Genomic DNA, 23,956 nt, shown 5'->3' on the forward strand with positions numbered 1-23,956 from the left:
AATAACTTTTGCTAGATTTTATGAAGCACATTACCAATTTTAAGTTCAAACATTTTATAAAGTTGTCTGAATTATATTCCTAAAATGCATTTCTTGGAAGAACCTATATTCTACAGAAATTTCTGCTAAGTACAAGTTGTTAGAACAAAGGAACAAGAACTATTCAAAATATATTAAAAATGGAAAAATTTTGAGTGTTGGTGGACAATCTGACAGAAATCTGGTTACTGTCAGCTTTTTGATCCATCCCTTTTTATAGACTGGAAAAATACACCAGGTGCTTCCAATAAAACTGCTTCATTTGAGGAAGATGTCCCAGTTCTTTAGAAGGTAAAGGTGACTTTACAGGCCATCATCCATTAACAGCTCCCTGATGCTTTTCCTATTCCAAAAAAATACAATTTCACCCCAAGAAGTGATTCAGACGTTATGCTAAACCAAAGACTGGCATTATGTGAACCACCAGCTAAAGTTTGGGGCTTGGTGTGCCTAGTATGCATGGCAATTCACCTGGTTGGACACTAACCACGATCCTGGTTTGACACTAACCATGGTTTGGATGAAACTTGCTTACTAAGATTGGCCTCAAACGAGATCTGGAGGTAGGGAATTGCTGCACACAAAAGTTGGAGAGAATGAATGTATAAATCTGAGGCTTCTGACTGCTCATTCGTATCACAATTGGGCAGTCCCTCAATGGCATGCTATGTGCTAACATTAAATGCAAATTGGAATGTAGAGCCATGGTTAATTTATCTACCATTAAACCTGGTGCAGGGAACTTATCTTGCCAGCATGGTGGCAGTTCTTTTAAGATCCCCACGTTCCAGGGATTTGGCTTGCTCTTAATTGTGCTGATTGCTTTGAAGCAAAGTTTCAATTTGTAATAGAAATCTTTAATTGCTTAATAACCCCAATAAAAGTAAAAGCTTGCAGTTTTATTTCATGAGATTTAAAAACCCCAATGATTTTAAGAAAGTAGCAATATTTTTCTACTGTATCTAGTAAATAGCCTGGTTTTCAATTCAATTTCACACATTCATTTCAAGATTTAGTCGAGACAGTGTTCCTGGGCAAAGCAGGGAATGAAGTGGGAAGGAGCATTATCATACTGAACGTAGCTGCAAACATTTGGCTGCATGATTTCTTGGGCAGTAGAAAAAGGCAACCGACACTTTGGACACCTACTTCACACCAAACTGAGAATTAGTTTTGCAAAATATTCCTGATATATAGGGAAAGCTTTCTAAGGGTAAGGGATAAAGTCAAGAAACACCTACTTACAGTAGTAATAGTCTCTGCGGCTGCTACCATATCTGCTAATCCAGCACTAACGATATGCTCTTCCAAATCTTTTAACATAGGCTCTATTCCATTAGGAACTTTATCCATCAATGAAAACATTAGATGCAACTCTGAAGACAAAAAAAGTTGAAGAAGCCACAAGTCAATTAATCTGTAGCAAGGCATCTGGAAGCTTTATTCCAGAGAAACTTTATTCTGTGAACCGCCCTGAGACCTCCAAGTATAGGGCAGTATATGAATTCTAATTCTAATAATTTCTACAAATTGCATGATGTTTGATTCATGCTCTCTTAATTGCAAAACGCCCCTCCACTTCACAAACTATTGGTGGAAATTCTATCAATAATGACTTGAGATTATCCAGCGGGTCTGTTCAGGCTTAACCTGGGCTCTGTGCAAATTGGCAGCCAGCCTTGAATATGCACACTTTCCCCTCCATGAACTAATTTTGCCCTTTCCTTTCCAGCATTAACCATAGTCTTCCATCACTTACACACCATGGTTAATCAATACCAGGATCCCTGTAATCTAGGCTTTGAACTATGGTATCTGTGTGTATATAAGCAGTATATAAATGTTGTGAAAATAAAGTAAAGAAGAATGCACTATAGTAAAGAAAGAATGAAAGGGAATATAGTGCTGATTTTAAATAGCCAAGCTCAACTTCTGACAGAACAAGCAAGTAGGAAGTCTCTCATTATGCTACCACTGAGGTGGATGAAATGAACTTACAGAACAGTAGGAATCATGGCCCTTTTGAGCATGTGTGCTAAGATGGTGGTGAGCTGCCTGCAGAAAACATTAGCCTAGCTCTAGAAGACTCCAAAATAAGGCTCTGCACAGGCACAGTACCGATAAATGGGACTGCACTGGCACCATGAAAGAGAACTATAGTTAACCCTTGGAGGGGAGGGAAGAGAAACTACCTTGAGTGTCATCAGGGGGAAAGGCAGGGAATGAATGAATGAATAAAATAAATAAAAGGAAGAGAAGGCACGAGAGAGAATGCGCCCTCAAGGAGGACTCTTGGATTTGCTGCCTACAGTTAGCTAGGGTCAGCATTACATTTTATGTAAACCACTCAGAGGTTTTTAAGAATAAGCAGTATATAATTTAAATTAAGTATGTAAAACAAATAAATCACTGAATCATTCAGGGAAGGATGCAGAGGAAAGCAAAACTGTGGGGGAAGAAGTGGTTTTATGGACCAGTCTTCTCCAGGACTATGCAGCGAAATTCACTGCAATAGCCCAAGTTCACTAATCAATTTCTCAATAGTTGCAAGTTCCCATATAGTCTCAGTCCCCTTGAGAAATGAAAGTTATACTTGTACGACGTTTGCTACCTTGCTATATTCAGCACTGGACTAGTGCCAAAGAAGTGCTGTCAGGATGAGAAGCCAAGCATATTTTTAAAGGTCAGATGCCTTTTGAATTCCCAGGCCTAACTGCAGATGGTTATACCATGAAAGGTGGAATCCTCCATTTTGAACTAATTGCTATTTTAAAAAAACAAATAACATATACCATGTAGTGGAGAAAATTAAGCAAAAGGTTATAGTGTGTAGGGTTGTTTGTTTATGCGGTCTCCTTCTTCTGATTTCCACCCATGGATAATAATGTATTAAAAAGCAACATAGAATTTGGAATTTTCCAAGAAGGAAGTAATAGAAGAGAACTCAAAATTACTAAAGAAGATGTATAATATCCTTTTGGAATAGGAATGCAATTCGAAGATTGGATAAAACTTTGGAAAGTAAATTTGAAATTCACAGACTGTATATTGTTAAAAGAAAATTACAGTATATGAAGATGATGTATAGATGGCATATTTCACCGGTAAAATTGGCCAAAATATATAAAAATGAACAGAGGGAATTTTGGAGGTGTAAAGAGGTTGAAGGGACCTTGTACCATATGTGGTGGGATTGCAAAAGTGCTAAGGTGTACTAGGAAATGATATACAATGAATTAAAAAAATGTTTAAAATAACATTTGTTAAGCAGCCAGAAGCCTTCCTGTTGGGTATTTTAGGATAAGATCTGCCGAAAGAGAAAGATCTGCTACGACAGCAGCAAGAATATTGATAGCACAGACCTGGAAGACTGGAGAAATTCCAACAAAAGAACAATGGCAAGAAAAACTGATGAATTATGCGGAGTTGGCAAAGCTGACAGACAGACTTCAGGAAAAGGACAATAGGGATTTTGAAAAAGAGTGGGAACCCTTTATATTATATTTTCAGAAACAAAGAAAGAATATTGACTTGATGGTAGGATTTAAATAAACATTCACAATTTTATGGATAGGGAACAAATAATGTAATAAAAGGAAAAATATGATATTTGTAGAAAATAAGGTAAAGGTAAAGGTGCCCCTGACCATCAGGTCCAGTCGTGTCCGACTCTGGGGTTGCAGCGCTCATCTCGCTCTATAGGCCAAGGGAGCCGGTGTTTGTCCGCAGACAGCTTCCGGGTCATGTGGCCAGCGTGACAAAGCTGCTTCTGGCGAACCAGAGCAGTGCACGGAAACACCGTTTACCTTCCCGCAGGAGCGGTCCCTATTTATCTACTTGCACTTTGATGTGCTTTCAAACTGCTCGGTGGGCAGGAGCTGGGACCAAGCAACGGGAGCTCACCCCATTGCAGGGATTCGACCCGCCAACCTTCTGATCAGCAAGCCCCAGACTCTGTGGTTTAACCCACAGCGCCACCTGGTTCCCAGGTGGACCCAGAAAATAGAAAATAGCAGAATATAATAATGAAAATAGCAGAATATAATAATGAGGATAATAAATCAGAAATGGAAGTTGAGGGAAGTCCAAAGGGAGGAAGGGGGAGACGTTATGTAAACTGTATAAGTATATTTGTAATGAGAAAAAAGAAATTTAATTTTAAAAATGTATTTATTTTTTAAAAAGCAACTTAGAATGACATCACTTGTCATCAACATAAACCTTTGCCAAAAAGGCACATAAATTAATAGCATTCCTAGGGCTTACAAGATATGCCTGTTCACCTAAATGATAAAAACTAAGTAGACCCAAAAGACGGACAAGGCTGTTGAAATACAGCTAAAAGCATGCAGCAGCAGTCGTAATGCAATATGGAGGGGCCAAGTGTGCTTTCAGCTACCACTGGATTAACCCTCATTAAGTTACATGAAATGCACTGAAACTGCAATGAATGAATATAAACATCCCAATGTGTGATATAGTGGTTCAACTATTAGACTATGCAGGTAGAACAGATTTCAGCTCCCAGTCAGCCGTGAAGTTGACCTTAGACCAGCCACTATTCCTCAGACTCACATACTTAACAGGGTTGTTTTGAGGATTAAGATGGGGAGAATAACTTTGTACACAGACCCTGAGCTCCTTGGAGAAAGGGTAGGATAAAAGTGCAACAAAGAAACATGTGATAAAATATATCTACAAAGTATATAAAAAGCATAGCCATGCAGGGCAGCAAGCAACTCTGAACTGGTTCTACATCAAATTGTATTTCTTGTGTGCTACTCTTTAAAAAAGCAGTAATATAAATCAGATATATATTTTACTCTGTCCATACCAATCTAATGACACAGATTTATGCTACACTTCACTTACTTTCCGTTTCATTTCGTTTGATCATGCCTTGGCATTCAGCTAAAATTGTCTCCTTAAAAGATGTCACCAGAGCATTCACACAGCACTCCATAAGCTGAAAGGTAGCAATGCAACCATTAGTGTACTTAGGATGTAGAAACGCATCAGCTGAATTGAGATGATCTCGCAATCACGTTTTGGAGGATGAGGAACATTCCACACGCCACTCCCTCCCTCCCTCATGCATGCCTCAATCTATCACTTCCTCTTTTAATCAAGCCACAATTTGCAGCAGCCATTACATTAGACAATTACTGTGGAGGAAACAGAAGGAATACAGTCAAGCTCCTCCCTCCATGAATTGTCACCTGATAGCAGCCATTACATTAGGCTACATAGCAGAAGACAGAACAAATGTGGGGCCACTTCATCTGTGCAGCTGAGACACCAACAACTTAGGAACTCATTGAACTCTTTCCAAAGAGTTCAAAGAACTGGTAACTAAGAACTATAGCTGCCAAGTTTTCCCTTTTCTCGCGAGGAAGCCTATTCAGCATAATGTAATTTCCCTTAAAAAAAGGGAGAACTTGGCAGCTATGCTAAGAACTTACACCTGAGTTTGCTTATTTTTTCCTCCCTCCCAATCAATTTTTCTTTGGTGTGGAGACTTCTCTGATTGTGAGACTGAGGAATGGGAGGGGGTTGTCTTTTTTTTAGTTATATAGAAGACATTTTGGGTGAAGTGTTAGGGGGAGATTCTTTTCAACAAATGAACCCTTCAAACTAGGACAGCACACCAGGATCATTTTGTGCTTTGCAATTCTGGTTTGGAGGGCTTGCTCAAACTATGGTTTGAAGGAGAGCTTTCCAAACTTTTCATGTTGGTGATACACTTTTTAGACATGCATCATTTTGCGACACAACAATTCAGTTTTACTAGCAAACTGGTGATTAAACTAACCCCTTTCCAGCCCCAGGAGGAGCATGGGGAGTATTCATGTGACACACCTACAAACTGCTGCCGACACAGTAACATGTCGCAACACACAGTTTGGAAACTTCTGGTTTGGAGGATCATCTGAAATCAGCTAGTCTGCAGTTGTGCAAAATACAGAACTCCCCAGTATGAAACAAATTTAGGACACCCCCTATAGCAGATAAAATTACGTTTATACGCTTTTGACTAATGTGAGTATTATTTAGTCATCATCACCATCATCATTTTCATCCACTTTTCACCATGAAGTTCCAGGGTGGGTTACAGCAATTTTGAATTACTGTATTAAAAACAGTTAATAAAGATTACGATCGAGGGAACAAGGGTCCTAAAACATAGGGATAAAAAAGCAGAAGCATTCTACAGGGCAATCCTATACACGTCCCACAGAGCTCAGTGATGTTTGCACCCACGTAAATGGGTATACAATGGTATATAATTATACCTGCTATATATAGCTAAAACTAACACATACCGCTTCTACAGAGTTACATTCCCGCCTGGTTTCTAAATACCGTAGTGCTCTTTTTTCTTCTTCCTTTAATTTAGCATCTGCCTGTACAGAAGCAGAACAACAATTACTTAGAATATTAACATTAACAGGACCAACAACTTCATATAAACACCTTTGAACTTACATATTTCATGTAATTCTGAACACCATTTTGTTGCAAATACGAAGGGGCTTGAGTTCTATAAAATCTCTCTGTTGAGTCAAGGTATGCTTTTTCAAAATTATCCCGATAAATCTGGAGTTTGTCTTCAGGATTAGAACACAGATTAACTGAAATGAGGAATATAAAGTTAAAGCATTCTTCCTGGGCTTCTATATGATGAAACACCCTTACTTCTCCCATTAATGACAATGACTGGGGAGAAAATCATAGTCTAGCTTTCCATTTTTAGGCAGAAAAACATAGTCTAGTCTAGCTTTTCATTTTTTTTAAACAATTCCCGATCATCTGGACATAAAACTATGACAACTTAGAAGTCTAATAAGAGGAATAAAAGTGTGCTTTTTAGGGAAATTTTAGATTGTAAGTTAGCAGGTAAGGGAGCAATCCAAACCCAATACTTGTCTCAGGATGAGCGAATAACGACCCAGAGGATCTCTAGCTCAGTCAGCCAATTCCTGGTGCTGTTGGACTATGCTGCCGTAAGCCCCATATACCAACTTAGGCAAAGATATGCAACTCTTAACTCTCTCAACCTGTCAGCTCAGTCACCTGAGTCATTACTGAAAGATCTTTCCAGCATAAGACCTGAAAAATGGGCATTCTAGGAGAGTGGCAAAAGCAGCAGTAACATGAATCTTAAGATCATCACTGATTCGAATGTCTGAAGAAATTCCTTATTTACTAATTAAGACAAGGGACAAGTTTCAAGCATCAAGAAAAAAACACCTTATAGTTCAACCACCTTTAGAAACTGCTCCTGCTGCTGGATTACAGAGATTACTGGTCTTTTCTGTAGACTTGTCATCAATCCTTTTGTCAATGCAAATTGTAGCTGGAGGCAAACTATGATGGTTTGTATATTAAAGGGGTTCTGAAGACATGTCCCATAAAACAACACATACCATACGATTCTCTAACACCAATGACAAGTTGAGAGTCAAATGCTTCCCCTAGCCTTTCAGCATGGACCAGCTTCATTGCACTGTCTTGAAGGCGAGTCTTTATATTTGAAAATATGGACTCGTTCCAAGTATCTAACATGAGCTGCAAAGACAGAAAGAAGAAGAAATAACATTAAAAGGTATGTAAAATTCTCAAAAGGCAACCCATTAAAAAGTGGCCCTTGAAGGGCCTGGCAAAAGTTCCGTTTCAGATTTAAACTTATTTCTCAAATAGTACAGCATGTCCACATGACAGCTATTCAAAAAAACAAATGTTCTGTTACAACTGACACTCTCTTTACCGAGGACTAACAAAAACAAAAAAGGTCTCCAATGAGGTATATGGTCACTTTATAGTGAGCATTGTTAATTGAGTAGAAAGTGTGTTTTAAATAACTCCAGCTAATTACGCACTCACTCCGTCTTATCTTTAAAACTCAGGAAAACATAAAGCAACTGCTTTTTTTGGCCACACTCTTTTTCACACTTTCAAAGGAAGGACATATTCATCACCTACCTACTTCAACCTATGAATTTGCTTAAGAAAAAGGCAGCAGGAATATGCAAAGCTACCACTACATTGAAGAAGAGGAGTTTGGATTTGATATCCCGCTTTATCACTACCCTAAGGAGTCTCAAAGCAGCTTACAATCTCCTTTCCCTTCCTCCCCCACAACAAACACTCTATGAGGTGAGTGGGGCTGAGAGACTTCAAAGAAGTGTGACTAGCCTAAGGTCACCCAGCAGCTGCATGTGGAGGAGCGGAAACGCGAACCTGGTCCGGTTCCCCAGATTACGGGTCTACCCTTAACCACTACACCACACTGGCTCTCAATGAATTGGATGAATAACATTGCATTACTGAGTTGTGTCTGGCAGTGGAAAGAGAAGCAGTTCAGTAAGTCATCAGTTCTAACCCCCACTTTAAAGTGATGCTTCAGTATAAGTATGGACGATGCAAGATTTCACTATGCTATGCCATGTATTCGTGCTACAACAAACTCTCTTTGTGATGGTGCATATTTACAGCAAAGCACTTACCTTTCGTACAATACTGTCTTCTACATTGGACTTCTTATTGCTGCCTTGTTTGCCCATGAGAGTAATCTCTAACTGACAAAATGGCTTGGGTAAGATATCACACTGCGTGAAGAATTTACGCCACTCTACAATATAGGCTTTCAGTAATGCAGTATCATCTTGGTGGCTCAGCACTCTCTGAAAGAAGAGATGGCTTAAAATATTATCATTTTTATTTATTAAGTACCACCCTCCATCCGAAGATCACAAGGCAGTTTACAGTATAAAAACACACACAAGTATTTCTAATGCCTACCACCAATGCAGCTATTGATTCTTTTTAAAAATAATAATAATACACCATACATAACACAGAGAACTCTGATGTTACAAATGCAAACTTGTAAAAATGGTACAGGATGCACAGTACACACTGCCCTATCCAGGGAGATTTGGATTAGGTGACCCGTCATGTTTGTGGTTATTCTCAGTTCTGTATGCAAAGTTGAGCTGCCTTTGAGAAAATACACTTTTGAGATTATCAGGAGAAAAGGATCTACTTGTTGACAAGTTGAAAACTTACTGCTTGTGCTTGTTTAATAAAATCAAGGATATCTTCTTTCAAAGCCTGGTGTATTTTTGCTGGGCCTTTATCATCCCACAAGCAAACGCCATGCACATCCCTAGAAAATATATACATTCAGTCAGGTCAAGATAATACTAAACCGTATAGCTGAAATTTCATTTTAAGTGGCCACTTGATAATAATGTGCCCAGAAAACCTATATACAGTCCTCAAGCAACCCCAGTTAAATGTCAACAATATAGTGCCTACCCACAGCTGGGAAAAGTGGGACCACACATTACTTTGTCAATTAGGCCCTTTTAAATAGACATATCAGCATATACAAATCTGTACATGCAGTATTAGTGTCTGAAGTCAAGTAATTCACAGGAGAAAAAAGAATCTGGCACTTTATTGAAAGTACTGCAGCTTAGTGCTAGATCACATACTTTTGTAAACGTCCCAAGTTCAGTGCCTGGCTTCCCCAGTTGAAGGTGTTTTGGTAATAAGTCTAAGACAGCCCTGACTAAGACCCTGAAGATCTGCTACCGGTCAGAATTAGGTTAGCAACCAGCGGTTTTGTTAGCAAAAGTTGTTCTCCTGAGATGTTCTGACAATCTCACACACCCCAGATGCTCATCACCTTCTCCCTTCTGGACTTCCAGCAATATGAGGTAATGAGATGAAGGCATAGGCAAGCAAATAAAGAGGAAAAGCCCTCCTCTCACTCACAGAACCAGATTATCAATCTGGTTTCCCTGCAAAATGCCTTTAAAAATGGACAATATTTGTCTCTGCTCTTGCTTAGGCATTCCAGTGTGTCTCTTCCCCGACTTCAAGTATCAGAAAGGTCTCAACAAGTAAAATTGATGTGTAAAAATGATACATGGGAGAAAAATATATATGAGACATTGCACTACCTTTGTAACCCAAGAAAATCCTTAATAAAAAATAATTACAAAAAACTATCAGAAAGAAACTGGATTTGCTAATGTCCCTTTGGGGAGAGGGAGAGGGTTTGGCCACTCACCTGCCTTTAAGATTATCCCACTGACAAATCCAGCTATCAACCATTTATATAGATGCTATATAAACCATTCGTATGACTCCATATATATATAGAAGCTCTTTATGTCCTTATTTGAAACTATCAGATCTGGAGCTTAGCAAAACTATGAGTTGCATCCAACTAAGGCTTACTCAAAGTAGACCTACTGAAATTAATGAACATGTTAGTCATTTCCATTAATTTCAATGTGTGCACTCAGAGGAGGACTACATCTACTTCAACTTAATCTGCCACCCATGTGACTGCCAAATCCTCTATGGAGTCACTTTATGGCAATCTGTACTGCAAAGATGCCTCATATTACAGGTATGTGTTTCACCTTTGCAAGAACTGGTGATAAAATTCTCAAGATTTCTTACCCCCGATTGCTTGCCCCTTCCCTCTAAAGTTTGCCACACTATTTTAATTCCCCTTAGGAAAGGGTCACCTTCATCCGCTCATTCTAAGCACACATCAAGAGAGAGAAATCAAATTAGGGCAAGCCCACAAGCTTACCTAAGAGCAGCGAGGCCCTCTGGTCAGCAAGTATGGTGTGTTACACACTCAAGTAAGCTCACTTGCATACAAGGCATGGGAACATATGATTGCCCATGCATGTGTCTCCATCCTCCAACCTCCCAATCTTCATCTCTCAGCTCAAGGAACATCGGTCAGAGGGGTGGGGAGGGGGAGAAAATGTCAGGAAAAGGCTTAACAGCAACTCCCTTTTTTGGCAAGAGCAACTTGAGGAGGAATTCATAGGTTACTGGAGTGAGCCCTGATAGCCAGGGGCTCGCTAGTTCAAGTGACCATTACAGCCCAGGAAGCAAGCCCCTTCTACTGCTAGTCTTTAGCAGGAAAAACCCTGGCAACAAAAAATGGAACAAATGTTCTTAACAAAAGGGTATGTGTGTTCCACAAATACCTCCTGAAATCCATTTGTGTGTGTGCATATTTTGTAAATGCAGCACTGCTAAAAGCTGCTATTAGCTTCGGCAATTGCTCTTTTCAGCATATTTTCAGCTCTGAGTAAACCATTGATTAGAATTTAGACTTCTGTTGACAGACGATTGTGCTATAAAAAAATAACTGTCCAACCATTTTATCAGAGAAAAATTACTTGAATGTGGAACCTATGAGCACAGTACATCAATACATAACAGTTTAAGTAAACGATAATCCCAAATAAATCACTTCATTACCATTCTAATTTTGAAAGTCAGTTGCTAGCTATCTTGAAAACAAATGATTATCCTAAGTAAGAAGTCTATTACAGGGTCTTCCCTTAAACAACTGTTTCAACAAGATATTACAAACCATTACCATTGTTCTATTACCCAAGAATTACAAATGATACACACTACTTACGAAAATAGATCAAACCACTGCTGTTTCGTGACAGATTCCTGGCGCAAAAGCTTCAGAACAATCGGCCGCATGAAATCCCATTTGTCTTCAAACTGAAGTGAACCTTTATTCTTCAAGAAATAAGACAACATACTTTAAATATAGGTCAAATAAGCATTAATCTTGCAGCCCAATCCTATGTATGTTTATTCTGAATCCAGTCCATTTTGCTCAATGGGGCCTCCAATTACATGTACACTTGAGTCCACCTGTAGTCAAATAGATCAACTGGACAACTACTTCTTTAAATAACTCATTGCATCTTACCCTGTGAAGTTTCATGATCACACCGTGTTATCTGCAATACTCAGGGGAATAAACTTTGTAGAAATCACAGCACACATTGCTTTTCCCAGGTTCAGACTTCAAACATATTGAACTAGCCACCTTTTAAAAATGTCCCAATGAGAGCTTCATCTCCTATCCCCCTAAGTTGTCTATGATACTCCAGCATGTACATTTAAGTAATAGTCCAGAACTTAGACAAGAAAGAATCTTTTAAACTCATTAGCCACAAAAAGGGGAGACAATGGAAAAACTGACAAAATGCATTTTCATTGTTTTATTTATCTGTATTGTGCTGGAGGTTTTCAAACGCCACTGCAACCTTATAGCAATAGGGATATGGATTACCTAATGCAGCACACTTTAAACTTGGAAGCAGATTCTGAAGTACAAAATTCTTCAGATACACCCAGGTGAGGTATGTGCACTCTGTAATCCAATTGATAGCCAACAAAAGAGGGTTTGGATCCATTTAAACACAACTGAACACAGTGCTCTATTGCTCTCAGTCTAGCATATTCAGTGTGTCAATATTGCTGTTTTGTTGCAAAAAGGTACGGTAAGAGGAAAAATACATGCAAATATGCCTGCACTGAACCCTTTTCACAAATTCTCATGTTCTTGCTTCATAAGTCAACATCAAAGCTGATAAAGAAACACACAAAAATTATTCTCCTTCAAGCCAGAGTGATAGAGCTACAGTGGAAAGACCACATCTACCCTGTGATGCGGCAGAGCCTATTGCAGTGGAGACAGTGCATGCAAACTGAGAGGGACAGAAATCCATGTGAGAAAACACTGTATGCAGATCCAAATGACACACTGCACTAACCCAGACATTCATTCAATCAAAGCGAAAGGACTAGGCATTCAAGTTGACTAATAATGATTGTTGTGATATGTTGCCATACTAGGCACTGAAAAATTAAATGCACTGAAAAATTAAATGCAACGAAATATCACGAGCCTTGGAAATACAAAGATCTCTGCTGGATCAGAGTGAAGGCTTGTTTCCCACAGTGGCCATCATCAGATGCTCATGGGAAGCCCACAAGGGCAATTGCTCTCTCCTACTGTTGTTCTCCAGCAGGCACCCCCATACTCAGTCCTCCAGATGTTTTGGGACTACAATTCCCATCATCCCTGACCACTGGTCCTGTTAGCTAGGGATGATGGGAGTTGTAGTCCCAAAACATCTGGAGGGCCGAGTTCGGGGATGCCTGTTCTCCAGAGAATGGCATCCAGTTTAAGAGAAGGGTTAAGACATTCACAAATTCTCCATATTTAGTGGGGAGAGGAACAGGAAATTGTATGGCATTCATCCAATTTCTGCACCATGCAAGAAGCAAACACATTCTGCATTCAAACATAATGTGCTCACTTACAACTTAGACTCTATTTGCCCCAACTTTCCTTTGATCTTTTTACTAAGCATGTGCTTCATGACTTGCCTTTAACTGGTTACTTACACAGAGACTTTAAGATAGTTATCTTTATGAGGATAATGAATTTTCACAAAATTGAAATGCCAGACATTTGTAATATAACTTCCTTTACTATTCTAGGTGCATTTAAATGAGTGAGAAAAAGCAGAAGCTTCATCTCAGGGTCATGGGTTCGAGCCCATGTTGGGTAAAAGATTCCAGCATTGCAAGGGGTTGACATGGTCCCTTCCAACTCAACCATTATATGATTCTATGACACCTTACAGGAGAGCAAAAAATGGCCACAAATGAAGGAAAATGGAACTGCTGCACCTTGGCTGTTCCGCAACAGTTTTCCTCAAATTTAGCTAGCTTATGGAGCAAGCTAGTTTGTTGTATTTAATATATCAACATGGAGAAAGCCCATGCTAAATTACAGATAATTTGAATAAATTACCTGGATTTTAATAACACAGATAATGTTCTGCATTTACAATGGTATAAAGTTTCATTACCTATCCACCTTAACTGTACTGGTGCAATTATGCCTATATAAGAAGTTGCCACAGCCTCATTCCACACAGCAGTAATACAAAGGGACAACAGGAAAGAATTCTAGCCAGGGCAGAAGGCAAAATTTTAGCTTTTTGCAGGTAGCCTATTGTGACATGCTGCGGAACCTCAGGCTCTGAATACCTTCTGCAAACATCATTTTGTCCCCATCCACTCTAGTCTTCCTCATAGGTAGCTGAAAACAGCAGCCCTCCACCCCACGCCAGGCAAGTTAATTTGCAGCCTTTTCTAGGAAGAGAGACCCTAGCACAAAAGGCACATCTACACACACACACTCTCTCTCTCTATATATATATTATTCTACATTATTATTATTAGTTTTTATTATTAATAATAATAATTTTAGAACGTGGTTTGTCTCAATGCATTCAGATGCCGCTTGAGATATCATCACCAAATTTGATGGATCCCAACATGGAAGAGACAGTTTTCGTTTATGTTTGGAAACGGCTGCAGGCCATTTTGAATCAAGATGGTAGACAGAACCATTCCAACCTGCACCAGTTTGGACACATTTGAAGATAGTGGGAGTGGGAGGAGGTGCTATTGTCAGTGGAAGTGGGAATGCCAGGACCCTGCAATGCAATGAACTGGGACATCTTGGGGGGGGGATGCTGTCGGTGAGGGGAGGGCAAGCATGCCTGGCACAGCAGTCAAGTACATACAGCAGCAGTGCACAAGCCACTGCATCAAGGGTACAAGTCTGCTGGCTGCAGAGGCTTGCTTCACCAGTGGGTTCCCTGCAAGGAACACACTGGTGAAGCAGCACCCACCCACTAGGCTTTAATTCTCTTGCTCTCTGCAGTGTCTGTGGGGTGGGGGGGAGGTACAATGTCTCCTTGCCCTGACTGTATAGGAATTTTAAAAACCCTAAATAAGCATTAGTCCTGTAGCCAAAATTATTGGGGCTCAAGTCCAGTATGGGTGTCGCTCAGGTTGGGGCTGATCTGGACTCTCAGTTCAGCCCAATGAGGGTGTGTGCAAAACAAATTATCCATTTATAAAACTTAGTAATTATTGGTTCCATAGAATTCCTGAGCAACACTGGGTACTATCAGCTAGTAGTTAACATTTTCATACACAAACATATTGCTGGGATGAACGAATTCACTATGTATATTGGCAGAGAATTTAAGAGGAGCCGTTACTCAGATGTTGCGTAGATGCCAGAAGCTATTCTGATACTAATAAAACATTTTATCTACCCATTTTATATACCCATGACAGCATCATATGCTGTGGTTATTCATGGGAGCCTTGTATACTAAATACTAAGAATTTACTGATGTTATTGAAATCATGGCTTTTTTTAATCACTGTATTTGTTCTAGGAGCCAACATTATATATGCCTGAAACATGAAAAATAAGTCCAAAGACTGCTTTAATATGGCTTCATTGCAAATCAATGGAATTCTGGTCCTACTGTTATAACACATTAGCATCTGTTTTATTGCTGCAATTCTAACACAACTGCAGAACAGGTAAGAAAAGAGGCAGAGATGAAGCTATCAAGCAATCCAAGTCATCTCAGTTTTGAAATCTGCTCTTGCGCCCTTTCTTCTCCTAGTCAAAAGTTAGGGAGTTTAGCTGGCAGTGGCGGTAGGTAGGAAAGTGACAACTGCCTAATTTGCAAGACTGATTTGGGCTGGGAGATGGAGTCAAGAAGCAATGACTGGGCAACATAGGAAACCAGTGGTTATAGAGAGGCTGGGACAAGTGATGATGGCTGCTACAGACTGCACCAGAGTGAGGACCCTAGGAGAAAGAAAGAAGCTACAATATATTTGTCACTGCACTGTTGTCAATGAGACATACTCCTCCGTTAGCCATATGAATGTTGTCCATACTGCATTCACTTAGGCCTGGGCATCTTAACAAACCCCACAGATCCAGCACTTGGTAGCCAATATCAAATACCTGCCTCAGGCCTAAACAAGGTAAGGAGATGGATTTCACCACCAGATGGAGAGGGAGGCAAAGACCAGTGGTAAGGCAGGGAATGAGGGAGGCAAAAGTACAGAAAGCCAAAAGGGAAGTTCATGACTGGGCATATTTGTCCCTTTTGTATACTTATAGCTTCTGAGTAGGAAGGAAGGGCTGATCTGCACCTGTGAGGCTGGCTACATGTTCTCCATAATAAGGTGAAGAAAAGGGGACTAAATTAGAAAAACAGCCAATGGTTATTTATTTATTTAACTTCTCCTTTCTCCTGGCCTGGTCAGAGCAAAAGAACGAACTGATCTGACCTGGCTCCTGCAGACTAAGCCAAGAACCTGCTTGCGTTCAATAGAAAGACAGGAACAAAAAATGGCTCTAGAAAGAGAGTGAGAAGTGCCTGTGTGCTAGTAGAAAGAACGGGAGAACTCCAACTGGATGGTGACGTGTAGGGAGAAACTGCATTTACCTAGTTTAATAGCTCAGCCTATTCCAAAGCCACGTTATAACATTTACAGGTAACTGGGAAGCAGTTCAGAGGTTGGGCTTTATTTGCCAATAATGCTATTGTGCACGGATGGCAAACTTCTGTACTCTCTGGGGCAATTTTGTTCTTCAGACTTTAAAAAGCCAGTGCCATTAAAGCCTACCATACATGGTCTGGCTCTATTACTAAGTTGACATCCCCAAGCACATACACTCAGATGGGGTGTCTTCATCATCACTGGTAATACAGATAAACTAATGTGTGTTTCCTAAAATATCCCCTCATGGGGTTAGAGAAGAGTCATTAGGTGGTGAAATAAAGATACCTCCAGGGGAAGATGAGGCCCATAGGCCACTGGTTTGCAACATGCTCTAGAAAAGGGAGTTTGACAGATGGATTACAGCCATCAAGACCTCAACATTTCAATTTGGTATCACTATATATATTTCTTGGAAGACTTCTGAGGTAAGTGCCTCTTTCTAAAAGCAGCCTCATATTTCACTTCATAATCCCAGTCCTATCAAAAGTAAGATCAAAAGCATAAATATTTCAACCTGCTTGATCTTAGGTTTGCATGTACAGTACTTAATTTTAATGTTGGAGATGTTTTATAGAGTATTGTTTCAAGAAGAAAGCACTGTACTTCTACATGGGCACTATTTTACATCCCTTCTCTTGGTTATACATACCTACAAATTCAGACAAGGGCAAAACTTAATCCTCTTTCATAATTTTGATTAATACAGAAAACAGTGAAAACTGAAATTTCACCTTCACCAGACATCAATTTTCAAAAAAAGCTAGTGTCAACCTGCTTAATACATAACACCCAAGCCTAGTGATTAAATGACAATTTGTTACAATACCTATCAGGAATGGAAAACATTCTAAATTTCTTTATTTCAGTCTAAGATTTGGGGGACAAAAATCAAATTTAATGGGTCAGCCACACATAAGATTGGGGGAGGGGGAAAATCTGTATTGGAGATTTATCCAGCTCTACCCTTAATTATTGCCACTTTGCTATATACCAGGAAGGGGTAAGGTTGTATCCTCCAGATGTTGTTGGACTAGAACTCCCATCACTCCAGGCCACTGACTATGCTTGCAGTGGCTGCTGAGAGTTCACAATTTCTAAGGGTCCCACATTGGCTACCCTCTGCTATTCACAAACACACACAATCTTGCATACACACAAGCTGCTGCATCTATGTGTTTTAAGCACATACTCTCCTCCCACATACTCACTCCCACCACCACCCTTCCTGCACTATTTTCCTTTCACAGCTTTACTCCTTTTGAGATTTTCTTTTTCTCAGCCTCTCCAATCCTCAACTCAATTACAATACCGAGCACTTGTTTTTCTTTTATGTCCCCAAACACACTCACCCACTCACTGCCTATGCTCCTGATTTGTTATCTAATCTGTTTCCTAGCTCGAGCCCTTCTGTTCCTAGCCTGAGTTATACCTGCCTTCTACAGCTTCCCCATCCTCTGCTTCCAGTTTAATTAATGAAAGGTATGAAAGGATTCCAAACGTGGAGTGTAAGAGCGCATTAAGGTTTGTAGTATTTTATCACCCTTCTCAGTGCATGCTTCCAGTTGAAGATGGGATTCATTTACATCAGAACGAACTAGTGTTCAGAAGCTGGTATTTCTTGTAGGATACATGAAGTTCAAAGGGAAAGGGCAAAAGTAGGGCTGCCAGACTCAATAGAGGACAGGACTTCTGTGCCTTTAATTGCCCTGCTCTCTTTTGAGTCTGGAAACCTTAAAGAGAAACCAGCAGACCCTTTGTTTAATTTCCAAGGAAAGGGTCTGCTGGTTTCTCTTTAAGGTTTCCAGACTCAAAAGAGAGCAGGGCAATTAAAGGCACAGAAGTCCTGTCCTCTATTGAGTCTGGCAACCCTAGGCAAAAGATAGCAACTGGAAAGCAGATGTGAACTGCCCCGAGATCTTTTGATGAAGGGCAGTGTATAAATCAAATGAGTAAATAATTATAATAAATGTGCAAAGGCAGGTAGGCACCTCCAGTAGAAAATTTTGAATACTGTATGATTAAGGGGAACAAAGTGGCTGACAACAAATCTGATTTGGGGGAGCAAAATCCAGTGGGAAGTTGTCCTGCAGACACCTCACTGAAAACCCTTGATGGTTGGAGGAGGGTGTTTCTTCCCCTGCCTTCGCCCTGCAAGACACAGGGGCTGAAATCGAGAAAAACCTTGTGAAGGGAATGCAAGGCTCCCCTCACCTTTATAAGAAGCACACAGAGAGAGATGCACACAGGTTAAGTCGGATGTGCTCCACCCTAGTTCAGAAAAATGAGACATAGCCCGAAACACGAGTCCGTTGCATTTTCGTTCACTTCCAACCTTTCAGTGCAGGCTTCCAACCTTTAGGCTCGTGACTCTCCGCCTTCCTACCATGTAACCCTAACCCTGGCAGTCGGGTCTCTTTAGGCAGGCACCCAGAAGCCGATATGTTTTGCCTATGATATCTCCGCTTTGTTACGGCGGCGTTGCAATAAACCAACAAGGGTGTTTAACTGCATCCTCCCGAGATCCAGAGCAAACTTGTCGGAAGTGCTCCTCGGTGCTTTTAAAAAAACACCACCACATACAGAGCACACACATATATATATATCCCTCCCCCTCCTTATCAGCCAGGCAGCTCCTCCCCCACATATCACCCAACCCCCAAAGGCAGGAGGTTCCCTCAGGCAGGCAAGCCGCCCAACCAGGCCGGGGGTTGCCTCTCGCTCACCTTTAACAGATTAGACGTCGCCATGTTCCCCACAAAACACACAACACAGAGAGAGAAACAGGCGCCCTTGCGGGGCCTTCACAAGCCGGTGGCGGCGTCGGCGGCAGCTGCTCCCCCGTCGTCCGGGACTGGTTCTTCGGGCTGGGGCCGCTTTACATGGTCTCGGCCGCCCCGCGCGGGACGGAACCGTGTGGGGAGCCTCGGCTCGGCGTCTACCCGGCCGCTCGGCCCCCTCAGCCGCTGGGCGACGGGCTCCTCGCGGCTCCCCTGCCTCCCTTCTCTGTCTCGGCTCTCAGCGCCTCATGGCGGAACCAGCCCAGACAGCGGGAGACTCCGGGCACTGGAGGAGGAGGAGGAGGAGGCGGTGGTAGCAGCGGCAGCGGCCCGGCTCCTCGCGAGGGGCTGGGCGAGCCCACATGATGCGGCGCCGAGGAGCCGGATGGCCCGCCGCCGAGAGGGGAGAGCGGCTCCGGACCACAGCGGCCCCTGCAGGGCGGAGGCCGCGCCGGCCTAGCCTCTCGCTTTCGGACGGAGCGCAGGCCTTGGCGGTGTTCCCTCATGGTGTGGCGAAGGCTGCCACCTGCCCGTGTGTGTGTTGCTATGGCAGCAGCATCGTTTTTATTCGCCTTTCCATGCTCCTAGGCGACTTACCAGCATCGTCATAGGAATACAGTGGTACCTTGGTTCTCAAACTTAATCCGTTCCGAAAGTCCGTTCCAAAACCAAAGCGTTCCAAAACCAAGGCGCGCTTTCCCGTAGGAAGTAATGCAAAATGGACTAATCCGTTCCAGACTTTTAAAAGCAACCCCTAAAACAGCAATTTAACATGAATTTTACGATCTAACGAGACCATTTTGATCCATAAAATGAAAGCAGTAAACAATGTAGTGCAGTCACGCAATCAATAGCTGAACTGGCTTCCACACAGTCACAAGGACAAAACAAAAAGAACTGCAAAAACAAAAACGCAAAATAAATAGCAAAAAAAGACAGACCTCAGTGTAACACTCAAAACGGAAGTGTGGCACTCAAATCAGAAGTGTAACACTCAAAATGAAGCATGTTCGGCTTCCAAAAAAAGTTCGCAAACTGGAACGCTTACTTCCGGGTTTGCAGTGTTTAGGTTCCAAGGTGTTTGAGTACCAAGGTGTTTGAAAACCAAGGTACCATTGTAGTCATAATCTTATTTATATGTATATGTATACCCCCACCCATCTGACTGTGTTGCCCCCCAACCATTCTGGCTGGCTTCCAACATACATAAAAGCAAAATAAAACATTACACTAATAATAATAATAATAATAATAATAATAATAATAATAATAGATTTGCCCACAAAACTGCGAACGTAGCAAAAAAAAGGTAGTCATAGAGTTGGAAGGGAACCCAAGCATCATCTAGTCCAGTGTTTCTCAACCTTTTTTGGGCCACGGCACACTTGTTCCGTCAAAAAAATCACGCGGCACACCACCATTAAAAGACGGGGCAAATCCTGGGGGTTGGGAATGGGTGGGGGACTGAGGAATAGGGAGGATGAGGTTGGTGTACTTGCTGAGAGAGCCCTCGAGCACCGCCTCCGTCGTCCTGCCTGCCGCCAGCCCCCCACTCCCTCCTGGGCTGGCCGCGGCTGAGCTGGGGCTGCTGCTGCTGCCGCCACCACCGCCTCCCTCCGGCCTCCCCGCTGGTGTAGCCGCCGCCGCCGCTGCTCCTTGGCGGCCCGAGAGCCCTCCCCAGCTGGCGGAGGAGGATGGCGAGGAGCCCGCCGAGGTGGGGCGGCTGCTGCTGCGGCTGCTGCTGTTACTGCCGCCGCTGGACGGGGCTGCTGCTGCTCCAGAGTCCCCGCCACCCTGTGCCGCTGCCTTCTCCATTGAGTGCGCGGGGAGAGCGCGAGGAGGCGGCCTCGGCCATGAAGCGGTGCCTCGCTCAGGGAGCGAGCGCGAGGAGATGACGGAGGAACACCCTTCGCGCCCTCGCGCCCTCCAAACTGACCCGGCCGGCTTCCTTTCCGGCGGGTCAGCGCTGCCTATTGGCGGCCGCAAATCGCCCTTCTCGTTGCCTCACGTTGCGGCACAGCAGCCACCGTCTCGCGGCACAGTAGTGTGCCGCAGAACAGTGGTTGAGAAACGCTGATCTAGTCCAACCCCTTGCATTGCAGGAATCTCAGCTAAATAAAACCATAGAATCTTGGAAGGGACCCCAAGGGTATAGTCAGTTATAAGCTATAAATACAACGTCTCAAAAAGCACATGGCCGAATCAGAACATTTCCCATCTATATCATCATCAGATCTAGAAAATAAAAATAGGAAAGGTTAATCTCCATAACAGCAGCAACAATGGTATCTGAAGAAGTGTGCATGCACACGAAAGCTCATACCAATAACAAATTTAGTTGGTCTTTGTATCAGCAACAATAAAACCCCTAAGTAATACTGTTCCACAGCCTCAGCTTTTGTAGCTGGAGTCAGTCCCAGGCCAGAAAGGAAAAGGCCAGCAAGCCAGTGAGCCGGTCTTCCAGGATTCACTGCCACAATGTATACTTTAATATGATGGTTTTGTTGTGTATTTTAATGACAGGTAGATGTTTATATGTGCCTTCCTCTGCCCCAGCTGCATCAAAACATGTCTCTCTGGTATTGGTCTCTACAGCGGGCACTGCAACCTCCAAACATTTTGGCTTCACCTCCAAAGGCACACTCCTCCATTGTGTCCCGAGACAGATGGATGACAACAACAACAACAACATTGTGTAACTGGGTGTAACTGGTCTTTATACGCTGGGAACTGGATAGAAACCTATTTTGACATTAAAATAATGTACGGTGGTACCTACATCACCAACTTGAGCTGGGGTAATTGCCACTAGTGCCCTCTGGCTAGGAGTGCCTTTTAGAAAGCATCATCTGATTCTCCAGCTACGGCTGTTCCTGGATGGGGTAGCCTGACCATTGTACTCCATGTGTTGGAGCCTTTGAGGCTGGATTGCTGCAATGAGCTCTGTGTGGGGCTGCTCTTGGGCCTGGTTCAGAAGCTCCGTAAGAGCAGAAGGAGAGACTTTCTGCATCAGGCCAGTGGCCCACCTAGTCCAGCATCCTGTTCTCATAAGTGGGCACATGGCATATATAGTAAGCCATTGTGTTACTATGTTGTACAGTGGTACCTCGGTTTAAGTACACAATTGGTTCCGGAAGTCTGTACTTAACCTGAAGCGTACTTAACCTGAAGCGAACTTTCCTATTGAAAGTAATGGAAAGTGGATTAATCTGTTCCAGATGGGTCTGCGGAGTAGTACTCAACCTGAAGTGTACTTAACCCGAAGTATGAGTGTAATTAGTTCCGGAAGTCCGTACTTAACCTGAAGCGTACTTAACCTGAAGCGAACTTTCCCATTGAAAGTAATGGAAAGTGGATTAATCCGTTCCAGATGGGTCCACGGAGTACTTAAACTGAAAGTACTCAAACTGAAGCGTACTTAAACCGAGGTATGACTGTATTTATCTTGCATATCTCGTCATGGAAATCAACACTGGGTCTGCCATTCAGACCCTGGCCACACGCAGGCTGGCTTAGCTTTAGCATCACGTGTCCTTCTTAGACCATGCTCTGGAACTCATTGTCAGTTTGCCTTTCTTGGTACAGAAGTATTGGTTTAAAGTGTAGAGATCTTTCCTATTCTAATTGATTCAAGAGGGTCCTGGAAGCTTCTCTGTGTGGTACAAACTGGAAGTTTCCTAGCTGACAAGGAAGCTTCTATTCTGCCTAAAAACAAGCTGAAGGTTCCTGATGTTTGGATTATTCCTTAAGAGAAGCTGAGTGCAGCTATTTTAAACTGATTCTCTTATCTCTTACTGTCAATGTTAATGCTGACTATAATAATAAAGTCAGAAGGAGCCTGGGTTTCACTTTCTCTTTCCTTCTGGTGTGGTGTTCTGTACTGTACATAGTGTTATGGTTTTAGTCTTACTGTTATTGTAAGTTTAAGTTAAGTCTGCTGCAACTGAATTTCTTATGGACAACGCCAATACTGAAAATGTATGGATTTGTGGTCATTATGCTCATTTGCTTTCAGCTCTGCTGGATGAAATATTAATTGCCTCTGGTCTATTTTGGGGGGAATCCTGTAACATGCTAATTTTTTTTTACTCTGCTAACTGTATGTTGGAATCTGCTCTGGATGAATAGACTTCTTGACACTCAGTAGGGCATCGGACTGCTGATGTGGACTCTCTAATTTTGAACAGAAGTTGCAGCTAACCGTGGCAATTGTATACATGTCTACTCAGAAGTAAATTCCACTTCATTCAGTTGGTCTTACTCCCAGGCAAGTGGGTAGAGGATTGCAGCCTACGCTACTGCAGTCAGTACTTTTAGGATAATATCCCAAGCATACTTTCCTAGGAGTAAGCCCCAGTGAACACCAGTTAGATAGAGAACCAGTGTGGAGTAGTGGTTAGAGTGTTCGTCAAGGACCTGGGAAACCAGTGTTCGAATTCCCACTTAGCCTGGAAACTCACTGGATGACCCTGGGGGCCAGTCACTTACTCTCAGCCTAATCTACTTCACACAATTGTTGTGGGGATTAAATGAGAAGGGAATTATATATGACACCTTGAGCTGCTTGGGGAAAAGGTGAATTATAAATGTAATAAATAAACAAACACAGCAGGATTGACAGAGTAGACATGCAGGAAGTGTGAGCACTGTCTTATGATTCCCAGCTGAATGTTTCAGTCCAACTTCAGAAATAAAAACTAGTACTGTAAATTATGTTTGAGAGACCATGCTGCATAAATTGCTCTACAATGTTTTACATCCCCATCACCCACATCCTGTGCAGTTTTTGAACTTCGTATTGAGAATTGTAACTGCATCCCAGTCTTTTGAGCCATAGCATTCTGTAACAATTTAAACTGCATCTTTCTTCCCCACCCCCTTGAAAATGA

At 42.1% G+C, this 23,956-nt stretch overlaps 1 protein-coding gene across 3 annotated transcripts in view; it reads right to left on the minus strand.

Moving 5' to 3' along the window:
- The window catches only part of CUL5 (cullin 5), a 34,044-nt gene extending 14,417 nt beyond the window's left edge, over nt 1–19,627 (minus strand). Inside the window, exons 1-10 of one of the 3 annotated variants that reach the window (XM_088668325.1) lie at nt 19,014–19,465; nt 11,507–11,616; nt 10,655–10,881; nt 9,109–9,208; nt 8,547–8,723; nt 7,467–7,608; nt 6,526–6,671; nt 6,363–6,443; nt 4,912–5,005; nt 1,285–1,415 (exon numbers count right to left, since the gene is read on the minus strand). In XM_088668325.1, coding sequence (XP_088524451.1) covers nt 1,285–1,415; nt 4,912–5,005; nt 6,363–6,443; nt 6,526–6,671; nt 7,467–7,608; nt 8,547–8,603 — 651 coding nt within the window. In that variant the 5' untranslated portion in view covers nt 8,604–8,723; nt 9,109–9,208; nt 10,655–10,881; nt 11,507–11,616; nt 19,014–19,465. Of the gene's footprint in view, nt 1–1,284; nt 1,416–4,911; nt 5,006–6,362; nt 6,444–6,525; nt 6,672–7,466; nt 7,609–8,546; nt 8,724–9,108; nt 9,209–10,654; nt 10,882–11,506; nt 11,617–19,013 lie in introns of all 3 variants that reach the window. The other 2 variants (XM_088668326.1, XM_035116745.3) reach the window with 2 other exon arrangements.
- Nucleotides 19,628–23,956: the final 4,329 nt, after the last annotated feature.

Source organism: Zootoca vivipara, chromosome 4, assembly GCF_965207765.1.
Source record: "Zootoca vivipara chromosome 4, rZooViv2.hap1.1, whole genome shotgun sequence".
In the NCBI taxonomy this organism is placed as follows: Eukaryota; Metazoa; Chordata; class Lepidosauria; order Squamata; family Lacertidae; genus Zootoca; species Zootoca vivipara.